At 51.3% G+C, this 11,004-nt stretch overlaps 4 protein-coding genes across 4 annotated transcripts; 3 read left to right on the plus strand and 1 right to left on the minus strand.

The window, feature by feature from the left end:
• Positions 1-70: 70 nt before the first annotated feature.
• GGS23DRAFT_466963 (ESCRT-1 complex, Vps28 subunit) lies at positions 71-1,412 on the plus strand. The gene is made up of 3 exons (XM_051514180.1): positions 71-396; positions 452-688; positions 739-1,412. The coding sequence occupies exons 1-3, from the start codon at positions 310-312 to the stop codon at positions 1,126-1,128; spliced, it is 714 nt and encodes a 237-aa protein (XP_051373573.1). The 5' UTR covers positions 71-309; the 3' UTR covers positions 1,129-1,412.
• GGS23DRAFT_466961 (ThrRS/AlaRS common domain-containing protein) lies at positions 1,413-2,552 on the plus strand. Its single transcript, XM_051514179.1, has one exon. The coding sequence runs from the start codon at positions 1,696-1,698 to the stop codon at positions 2,503-2,505; it is 810 nt and encodes a 269-aa protein (XP_051373574.1). The 5' UTR covers positions 1,413-1,695; the 3' UTR covers positions 2,506-2,552.
• Positions 2,553-4,213: 1,661 nt separating this feature from the next.
• GGS23DRAFT_595558 (uncharacterized protein) lies at positions 4,214-4,592 on the minus strand (the record flags this gene model as incomplete). Its single annotated transcript, XM_051518332.1, has 2 exons — positions 4,214-4,330; positions 4,455-4,592. The coding sequence occupies 2 exons, from the start codon at positions 4,590-4,592 to the stop codon at positions 4,214-4,216; spliced, it is 255 nt and encodes an 84-aa protein (XP_051373575.1).
• A 3,278-nt stretch (positions 4,593-7,870) lies between these two features.
• On the plus strand, positions 7,871-10,515 carry GGS23DRAFT_595559 (uncharacterized protein; the record flags this gene model as incomplete). Its single annotated transcript, XM_051518333.1, has 3 exons — positions 7,871-8,257; positions 8,323-8,637; positions 8,701-10,515. The coding sequence occupies 3 exons, from the start codon at positions 7,871-7,873 to the stop codon at positions 10,513-10,515; spliced, it is 2,517 nt and encodes an 838-aa protein (XP_051373576.1).
• Between the last annotated feature and the right edge of the window lie 489 nt (positions 10,516-11,004).

The raw sequence follows: 11,004 nt of genomic DNA on the forward strand, positions 1-11,004 counted from the left end.
TAAACCAAATACAGTTGCCATGTAGGCGGTGAAGATGAATTCTGCCATATTCTGATCACATAAGGCATCACGTATCTACCGGACATTTGCCTGCAGACTACAGCCAATCACCTCTTCACCTACCTACCTATGGCATATTCAGCCTGCCTTATCCAACTCACCTGTCTATCCCATTACCAAACTTGATAAGTGCTTCTGCCTACTTGTATCCCAGGAACTAGAATCTTTTCACCTCTAGATAAACGCCTGCGTAAATTATCTTCCTACTCGCCTTGATATTCTCGCTAAGCCTCGCCTACGCTAGACGGCATGATGAACTCCCGACAGGCTTATGCCCCCATGCCCCATAGCTATGTTCCTAATACTGCCCTTTCCGCTACGATAAATCTAGACGAGGTATGGCTTCGGCTCTCTTCTACAGGCAGGAGTATTCTCTAACTCTCCTCTATAGGAAGTGACCCTAGCAGACACTCGTGCTGAGAGGGACTTGCAGGACTCTCTCGCCGAGCTCTTTTCGATTATTGTCACGCTAGACGAACTGGAGCGGGCGTTTCTAAAAGACGCCATCCCCGAAGCCGACTACACCGAGATCTGCGAGCGGTCTCTAAAGCAGTACAAGTCCATCTTGACAGACGAGACTGTAGCCAAGGCATTTGTCGGCTTGGAAGAATTCAAAGCCGAGTGGGATGTGAGGAATTCTCCTACCGTCGCCAGTCATCGCTAACCGAGTTCGCATAGCTCGAAGTCCCTAGGGCTACAGAGAGACTGAGGGTTGGTATGCCATCCACCACCGTCACTGCCTCGACCGGGGCGGTTCAGCAATCTGCGCCAGCTAGCAATAAATCTGGTACCCTTATCTTGGAAGCGACGCAAGATTTCATCACTTTCTTAGATGCCTTGCGTCTAGGGCTCCTAGCCAAGGATCAGTTGCATCCCCTCCTTACCGAGGTCATCCAGAGCGTAAACAAGGTCACGGACCGCGACTTTGAGAGTCGCGGGAAGATAGTACAGTGGCTGATCACATTAAATCAAATGAAGGCGGCCGATGAACTGAGCCTGGATCAGGCGCGGGAGCTCGAGTTGGACATCAACTCTGCGTATTTGGGGTTCAAGAATACACTGAATTGAGGTGTTTCGGTAAGCTCCAACCAATCGTCGTTCCAATAATAGCAAGCCACATTCAAGACACGGTTTTTGGTTCTCCGTTGGCGCTACGCTGGCTGGAAATAATATCTACCAGACCTGGATGACATCGTGCACGGTGAGTGCACCTACACACGTAGGTACGTGTACGATGGCGGGCGGTAACATCCATATACCCCTACGACGGATTGCTATCGATGTTCATGTCCTGATGTTTTCGATCGGCGGACTGGATACGACAGTCTCGCTATCAGCTTATCCCGTATTACGGACTAGGGGGTCTATGATCACAAAGGGCGCATGAGGAGGGAGGGGTTCATAGGCCTCGTCGTTTGAGTGGTCAATTGACTTGATCCCAATCCCCACTTTCAAGGCGCGAGTTGTCAGGACCAAAAATATCCGGGATCTCGACCGGAGGGGTTTTTGGGGATGCATCCAGATTAAATATCTCTTGAGAGGGCGTGCTTCTCGGGGGAAGCGCTCGCCTTAGGCGCCAACCATTGAAGGAGGAAGAAAATTTGGCCATAGATACCAACCCTACCAGCTTTCGCCATGCAGCGCACGTTTCTCGCCTTTCAGCACAATGCTAAGCTCCATTCCCTACCGGCCGTTGTCACCGCGGTCAGATCAGTGGCGGTTCTCGAGGAGGCAAACCGAGGCCTCTTTAAGCAAGCCGCCGACGATAATCATGTCGTAGTCACCGATAAGACGATATTTCATCCCCAGGGCGGCGGCCAACCTTCAGATGTTGGCGTCATGACAAGTGCAGACGGGGCTAGTTTTGATGTGGCCATGGTGCGCATGAGCGCTGTAAACGACGGCGAAGTGCTTCACTACGGCCGATTTACAAACCCCGCGTCGATATTTAAGCCGGGCGACGTCGTCACCCACACCATCGACAGCGAGAGGAGGAATTTGTATTCCCGGTATCACACGGCCGGGCACGTTCTTGGCGCAGCAGTCCGCCACCTCCTCGCGAAGCAGATTGCCAATTTCGACGAGCTCAAAGCATCGCATTTCCCCGATTCCGCCGCGTGCGAATTCCAAGGTCTCATCGAGGGCAAGTGGAAAGACGCCATCCAAGCGCGCGTGGACGAGTACGTTGGCCGGGACATGCCCGTCGAAATCGATTGGTGGGACGAGGGCGACTTCAGGGACAACGGGCTCGAACGGCTGATACCCGACCGGAAGGCCATGGGCATGGCGGACGACGAGAAGTTCCGCGTGGTGAAAATCGTCGGCGCCGAGGTATATCCCTGCGGAGGCACGCACGTCGACAGCACGGAATTATGCGGTAGAACCAGCGTGAAGAAGATTAGCCGAGCCAAGGGGACTAGCCGGGTGAGCTACCTGCTGCCGTGACGGTAGGGGATATTATAGAGGCATGTGAATTCGGTAGGGGGCGGGGGATGGGTATACACATAGATGGGGGGGGAGAGAGGGGGCCATCAACATGCTGCAGGGCACTGCATCAGACCCGATATGCGGGATGCTTCCCCGGCAGCCATCGAAAATCAAGAACTGTTCCGATGACCAGTTATGCGACCTTCAAAGTGACACACGCCAGTAATTTGTTTTATTCGCGACGAGCATCATCCGACGAGCTGTTCGAGGTGCAAACGGGTGCAGGTCCCGTTCGAAATAGTTGGCTAGAACCCCCCCTTTCCCCCCCACTGAGCAGTTTAGCGGAGAGGGGGACGTAGCAATTGGTGGTCTAGACGGTGTTTTTCACTGCGTTCCCGGATATTAAGCACTTCTTACGTATCGTATCATGTCAATATCAAAGTCAGCGGCAGCGTACAGCAGTACATTCTCGTCTAGAATTCTACCCTACGTCAATGAAACCTAAACCAAGCGCGCTACGAGAGGGCCCTTGTCTAGCAGAGGGGGCCATTGACCATCCCAACTTCAGATGCTCAACACGTGGGCAAACGGCTGTTTTGAGCCTAAGCTGTCTAGGTTGAATCCGTTGGGGACCTCAAAAGAAGCTTGGACGCTAACCCTCTCGTCAGAAGGCACAAGCAAAACGGGTACCGATCGAATCGGGTCAAGGCCTGGCCGGAGGTAACAGGGGAGTGAGAAGTCGGGTTGATCAAAACTTTAAGGATACCTAGGATGTAGGCAGATCCTAACAGTCTCGCCTAGCACCAAAGCAGTGTAGAGTTCGATCGAATACACTAGTATATCAACTAGTAAGGAATCAGATAAGGTCTCGACGACTGCTTGATCTTATAATTATTTATTAGTGAAAATCTAGGCGACATTGAGCAATCCGTCGAAATTGCAGACCAGGGTATAACGGTCCTACAGCTAGCTGGAATACGTGATGAAGAAGAACCCGATCCCTCCGGAATCAATCCTTCGTCAGCCAGTGAATACGGAGTTCTCCCCACTCCGGGTTAACATCACGTCACCCGCTCTTGGGACGTCTTGCGGCAGCTAGTTATTCCTGCGTTTCAGCCATATCGATGCCAATAAATGTATTCGAGCTACTCTTCTCGGAAGGAAGGATATTCGAGGGTGGAACACATGTAAGGCGTTGTTCGAAGATGACAAAGATAACATTATCGGCGCCTACGACTTCGCTTCGGCGCGCAAGGGCCCTGTCCTTATCGCTTGGTGGCTAGGCTGGCCGAGTACCAGGCTATCTTGATCATCTAACAGTCACGGGGGTCTGACTACTGGGGAGGAAAAGTACCTTATTGTTTCCTTTGAAAGTCTGGCACCGCTTCCAGACGGTATTCTTCATAGGCAAACTAGAACTGCGGAATGCTACTCATCCGGTAGCACTTCCAGTCGTCCTCTTCATGGTGACGCGTGGAGTCCTCAGAAATTTGAACCCTCTCTAGCCGCAAGTCTTTCCGGGGCTGAGGCCGTTGCGCTCCTCCTAAGGTTTGTATACCTAAGTTTGTCAAGGGTCAACGCCGAAGCGACAGTCACCCAGCGCATGCTGAGCCCCGTTCTCGCATGTCAGGATCGGTCTTCTACAGACGGCGGGACTCGCCCGATAGGATGTCCTGGCCAGAGCGACGTTCTAACGGAGATGAGAAGTTGGCTACTGAGCTGGCGCTTAGGCCAGGTCGATGGTACGGAAGCGAGCGGAGTGCGTCATACCTATGTCCATAAAGCAGCTCTCCGAGGTGGCCAAACCATGTTGTGGCGGCAGGGACGGTGGTGCTGGCGCGTCCTAGATCCGAAAGCCAGGATGGCCTTCGGGTAGGCTGAGACGTGCCGGCGACAAAATCTTGAGCGACATCTTTTGAAGCCGAGGAAGGCCATACCGTTCCGCGACGTCTACCAGGTTACCGGACCCGACTCCCGACGCTCCAGGAATATTGTCTGAAGAGCTCGAAGCGCTCGAGATGCAGCCCCCGCCGGTCAGGCACACTGGTAACAGCTGGGCTGTCGGCAGAAGGACCAGCCGTCGACAGCGCGAAGGCTCTGGCCATTGTGGGGATAGAGAAACGGGCGAGTGCAGAGCTAGCTCGTGATCGAATCAGGGTTACCGAGTACTCGACAGGCGACATCAGCATATATAGGTAGGTATCTCTCTTCTGCCACCTTTGGATGGATGGTCCTGGCGGTTTCACAGCTGACGCATCTGTCGTTGAACTCGGGCAGGCCACCACGGATGCCGCGTTGGCAATGGGGTGGAAACGGCCTAGAGACACTGCGGGAGTGCGAAGAGCTGCCCGGGAGACGAGGCTCTCGGGTATTGCTTTTGCTGGGGTGTCGTGTTGTTAGGAGCAGGGGGCAGTTTTTAATATTATAGTAGGTACTAGGTATCTACTACCCAGGCACGTAGTCGACACGAGTTACGGGTATATACCTCCGTATATTACTTCTAGCATGTTGGGTTGGAAAGTCTCGGGGAACATTTAGCTGGTTGCGAATCGGCCGGCGGGGAGCATCGGGAAATGAGAGGCTTTGCCTACAGCTCACCGTCAGGTACCTACTCACAATACTGCCGGGCACGTTCGCGAACATTAAGTACCTAGGTAGGTACCTCTACCTAAGGTGCCTAGCAGTAAGTGGAATTCGCACGACGTCTAGGCCGGGCCAAGCGGTGGTAGAGGTGACGTAATAAGTACTTGAACACGCTCAGTACGACATTCGGGAGGTTAGGAGGTAGTGTTGGTGGGGTACCTGGTTGACGTCTATCTGGCAAGATTGAAGTCGGCAACCCCTCGTCGGGTGCCGACAGGTCCCGATTGGGAAGCTAGCGAATCAGAGTTCGCTGTCGAACCAAAAAAAAATTAATTGAAAAAAAGGGGGGGGGGGGATGCGCGGGTAGCGCTTCAACGTACCATCTGTCACAGGACCACGGGCCACCCCCCCGCGGGCCACCCTGCTCCCTACCAAAAAACGGAAAAAGTCGCTATTTTCAAACACGTATAACGTTATTAATATAAGGATTTAAAGGTTATTATTTATATTAATCGAATCGTCTTTTTAAGCTCTTTAGGTGAATATAAATTATATAATACTAAAAGGGGTTACGATCTAAATATAGACGGTTAAACTAAGGTAAAAGCTTTGAAAATATATAATAATTTTAAATTAATAAATAATATACCGATATTAAATCATTTTTTAAAATAAAATTGATTTTTAAAATGAGTTTTATATATATAATAAATAGATATAAATATACTTCTAAAAATATCTATATTAATATACATAATATTATATTTAATATTATATTATAATATTATAATATACCTATTTCTCTTTAGCATTCTACATATAAAACTTGAGAGATAAAATATATATAATATAATTTATTTTCTTTATTACTTTCTCTATATAATTGATTATAAAAATCTTAATTTTAAGATTTATTTTTATAATCTTTTCGTAATAGAAATATTAATATATTTTATTAATACTTATATAAATAATAAAAATTCTATTTCATTTACATTACGTAATATTTATACTATAATATTATATTCATAACTTATATAATAATATAAATAAATGAAACCTTTATTAAATTAAATAAATATATTTATTATTAATTTAATATTATGTATTATGTATATTTATAAATAAATTCTTATATATATCTTTTAAAATAACCTTAAAATGAATAGTATTTAACTTTTGATTAAGCAATGAATATATAGGTATATTTTATTTATAAATAAAATATAAGCCTAGTTAAAAGATATTTAATTATATAATTTTTTCATTTAATAAAATTTCAATATATTTTAATAGCTTCTTATCTTTCTTATAACTTTAAAATATATACTTTAAATATATATTATATATAAATATAGATACTTAAAACATAATAAGTAATATTTTATAAATTATATATTATATAACGTTATAATATTAAAGAATTATATATATTATTATTAAGATTATATACTTTTTTCTTTTAATTATTACATTTAATATATAAGTATTATTAAGACCTTTTATTATATTCCTTTTAGAGGAATGAGTGAGATTTAGTAATATATAATTATTATAATTTTAAAGCTTTCTTTAATAAATATAAATAATTTTTAATAAATAAATATCATTATGATATATAAAAATCTTATATCTATATGAGGTAAAGAATCCTACTCGTTATAAGCCGTGATATCTAAAGAAACCTATATTAATCTAAAGAGCTTAAAAAGATAATTTGACTAATATAACTTATTACCTTTAAATCCTTATATTCATAACGTTATAAGTGTTTGAAAATAGCGACTTTTTCCGTTTCTTGGTGGGGAGCAGGGTGGCCCGCGGGGGGGTGGCCCGTGGTCCTGTGACAGATGGTACCTACACGTAGGTACAGCACGGCCGATCACGACAGCGGCGCGGGCACTGGAAATAAGCTGCCGGTGGCTGCTGGCATTGGCGTTAGCTGCCTTCTACCACTGCTGCTAATTCTTCCCACCTACCACGCCCGCTCTGCTATCCGTCCAGGCCAACCCGCCGCATTCTCCAGGCGGGCGACGACGCCGCACGCGGGGGCTGTCTCGACCTTCAGATGTCACCACGATGAGATTCCACCCGCATCGACGCACATACCTACGCACAACCTGCGGACACGTACATATCTCCCTACCTACCTACGTGCCTGCGCGCATACGAGCAAGGCTGTCTTCCCACCTCCCTAGGGCGAATCCGGCCTGGTCGCGTCGGGTCCTAGCACCGTTGGGTCTGTAGCTGTCCATCCCGCAGGGGTCACGCATGTGGTCCAAGCGATTGGCCAGCCGCTGCCCTGTCGACACACTGGCGACCTTCACGCAACGCGGTGGGGTTTGCACAAGCCGGTGGGGGAGGGCCTGGCGCCATTTCCCGATGGGGAGGGAGAGACGACGCAGAGAATTGAGATGCCTTGCTCGCTTCCTCAACACAACGCTGCCAGGACCGTGTCCCGCTCCGCCTCTCTATTGGTTGCCGCCGGCCAGCGAGGAGATGCAAGTAAACCTAAGTTCTCCCCAAACCATCAGAATGGTGGGCAATGGGCGAAGGCGGGCGAAGGCCGACCAGGGAGAGGGGTCGGTATACACATGGTCTCCTCTCTTGTCCCGCGGGCATTTAGCCATGTTGTCTCCCCCCCCCCCCTTTCCGTCCCCTTTTCCCTCTCTCTCTTCTCTCTTCTCTTCTATCCCTTATACTAGACAGACCAGACACTTCCGTCGGACTGCTGCCTTTCAACACTGTCAAGGAAAACTTCAACATACCCCTCTCGCCTCCCTAGCAATGCGAGAGTACCATGGATTCTCTTGGTGGTAATATTTTACCCCCTGACCCCCCTCTTAAAATCTATCTTGCCGGAATAGCTCTTGTCCTACTAGTAGGCATATGCTTCTCCACCACACTCGCAAAGAATGCCAAGGGCGAGGAGAACCCCAGTCTCCTGCAGTCCGCATGGCTCTTCTTTTACTCGTGTTTCCTCAAACCGCACGACGGCGACAGCAACGGCAACCAGCAGGATGCCCTCGAGAGCTTCTACAAGAGGCAGGCTGGCGCGTACGATGCGACGAGGAAAGCCCTTCTCAAGGGCCGCGAGGACATGCTCGCGCTAGCCGCCGCACAGCTCGTCCATAGGGCGAAGAGCCGTGACCCCGCCTCGGAGAAGAAGAGGCGTGTCTGGGTCGATGTTAGTGCTTCCTCCGTAAGATCCCGCCGGGAAGTCGCCCGTCTTATTAACCCGTGCCTTATCAGGTTGGTGGCGGGACGGGCTGGAACGTCGGGTCCATGGCCGCGTTCGTTAACGTGGCCGAGTTCTTCGACAGCGTCTATCTCGTCGACTTCTCCCCCTCCCTCTGTGAGGTCGCCCGCAAGCGCTTCGAGAGGCTCGGGTGGGAGAACGTCAAGGTCATCTGCCAGGACGCGAGGAAATTCCGTCTTGAGGACCATGAACCGTCCTCCCCGGGCAAACGTCCTTCGCAGTCGCCGGATCCGGGCTACTTCTCTCACGAAGGGCCCCGCGACGGCGGCGCCGACTTGGTTACCATGTCTTACAGCTTGTCTATGATCGTGAGTGCAGATCGTCCCGCCCAGAGTGGGGATACGAGAGCTAGGTAGCTAACCCGTGTCTAGCCCGACTACTACTCTGTAGTGGACTCGTTGGTTGCCCTGCTAGCCCCGAACGGCATCATTAGCGTTGTCGACTTCTACGTCCAGTCCAAGGTTGATGTCAGCTTCCGGAACTACACCGGCGGCCTCGTCAACCGCCACGTCAACTTTTTTGGGAGGACCTTCTGGCGTGCCTGGTTCGACATTGACCGAGTTGCTCTAGAGCCCGGCCGCCGCGACTACCTCGAGTACCGCTTCGGCACCGTCTTGAACATCAACACTCGGAACTACGTCCTCGGCGCGATTCCCTACTACATCTGGCTCGGGTCTCACAAGCGACCGTCTTCGTCTAGCCTCCCGCACGAAATCGTTGAGAAGGTCGACGCGCTGGTCACCGAGTCCCCGTACTTGCATCCCGCCAACCACACGGCGGCTCTGTCCCGCGCGGTTGAGAGGGCCGCACCAGAGATCCGGTCCAAGGCTTTCGATGCCGCCATTGTGAATCTTTCTGCGAACTTGCCCCTCCCTTCGTTCTTCTACCAGAACCATCACTACCGGATCTACTATGACGACCAGCTCAAGAAGCACACGCAGTTCAACGACGAGTACATCTACGCGTTCACTTGGGAAGACACTCGCGTCGACGAGCGCATTCTGAAGCTCAAGTCCGACGACGTGGTCCTCGCCATCACCAGCGCCGGCGACAACCTCCTCTCCTACGCGCTCCAGAAGCCGGCCAGGATCCACGCCGTCGACCTGAACCCGACACAGAACCATCTACTCGAGCTCAAGGTTGCCGCTTTCTCGTCTCTGCCCTACGAAGACTTCTGGAAGATCTTCGGCGAGGGCAAGCACCCCGAGTTCCGCTCCCTGCTCATCTCGAAGATGTCGCCCCACCTGTCCAGCCGCGCTTTCCAGTACTGGTTGAACAACGTTCACATCTTCACCAAGAGCAAGGGTGGCCTCTACGACACGGGCGGATCCAAGCACGGAATTCGCATCTTCCGCTGGATCTCGCGTGCTTTCGGGTGCCGGTCCGCCGTTAAGAAGCTGCTCGTCGCTAAGACGCTGAACGAACAGCGCGAGATCTGGCACCAGATGATCCGGCCGGCGCTGCTCTCGCGCCTCGTGGCCAAGTTAGTCGTAAGCCAAGAGGCTTTCCTGTGGACGGCGCTCGGCGTGCCCAAGAACCAGCTCGCGGTCATCGAGGACGACCACGCGGTCTCGGACGTGGTGAGCGGGCCGAACCCGCGGGCGAAGAACACGCGCTCGCACGCCATCTGGGAGTACATGGTCAACACGCTGGACCCGGTGGTGGAGACGACGCACATCGCGGTCGACAACCCGTACTATCTGGTCTGCCTCGACGGCAAGTTCAGCCGGCGCTGCTACCCCGACTATCTCGCGCCGAGCGCGCACGCGCAGCTCTCGCAGCCGGGCGCGTTCGACGGCCTGCGCATCCACACGGACGAGATCGACGAGGTGCTGGCACGCATCGCGCCCGGCACGCTGACGGTGGCCGTAGTCATGGACAGCATGGACTGGTTCGATCCCGGGTCGACGGCGGCGGCGTCGCAGATTGCCAAGCTCAACCGCGCCCTGCGCACCGGCGGACGCGTGATGCTGCGCTCGGGCGGCCTCCGGCCCTGGTACCTGGACGAGTTCGAACGCCACGGGTTCGTCGCCAAGTGCATGGGCTCCCGCTCGCCGGGGACGTGCATCGACCGCGTCAACATGTACGCCAGCTGCTGGATCTGCACCAAGCGCGAGAACCTGGCCCCGCCCACCCCAGAGATGGAGACGACGGGCAGTCCGGAGATCTCGTCGCTGCGGATCTGAGCTAGCGGATGGGGGACTTTGATCGAGCAGAGGAGGGGGAGGCAGGGATAGGACGAGGCAGGGTGCGAAGGGAAAAGTACAACATGTCGTGTTGCATCCTTTACGAAGATAGGCACCCTGTCCAAACGCCAGGCGGAGTTACATTCAAGTCGGTCATTGCATCTGTCCCGCTCAGGGGAAGCGGGCATTGGTTCAGCGCGCTGTGTTACCCCCCTTCGCTTCTGTGTAGTGAAGTTACGAACGCTGGAGCTTACGGTGAGGCGAGAGAGGGGAAGAAAGGAAAGGCAGAATAGATGAGAGAAAACTTGAAACCACGTCGTATAGTGTGATTTAGCGCCAGAATGCCAAGACGATCTGGATGATCAACAATCGTATCGGAATCGAAGCTCTCCTGAAGATAGCTGCCTGCCTCGCCTGGGAGGTAGGTACCTAGGTAGGTAGGTAGGTAACGGGTATCGCAGGAGGAAACGAAACGCGATAGACGGGTTT

This window comes from Durotheca rogersii, assembly GCF_024521655.1.
Source record: "Durotheca rogersii strain YMJ 92031201 chromosome Unknown GGS23scaffold_6, whole genome shotgun sequence".
Lineage (NCBI taxonomy): Eukaryota > Fungi > Ascomycota > Sordariomycetes > Xylariales > Xylariaceae > Durotheca > Durotheca rogersii.

What these genes read in the sequence shown, in the direction of transcription:
- GGS23DRAFT_466963 (XM_051514180.1), top strand. Translation starts at nt 310, where the DNA reads ATGATGAACTCCCGACAGGCTTATGCCCCCATGCCCCATAGCTATGTT. An exon ending in CTACGATAAATCTAGACGAG is followed by an intron (nt 397 to 451) that starts GTATGGCTTCGG and finishes TCTCCTCTATAG; the next exon opens with GAAGTGACCCTAGCAGACAC. An exon ending in AATTCAAAGCCGAGTGGGAT is followed by an intron (nt 689 to 738) that starts GTGAGGAATTCT and finishes GAGTTCGCATAG; the next exon opens with CTCGAAGTCCCTAGGGCTAC.
- GGS23DRAFT_466961 (XM_051514179.1), top strand. Translation starts at nt 1,696, where the DNA reads ATGCAGCGCACGTTTCTCGCCTTTCAGCACAATGCTAAGCTCCATTCC.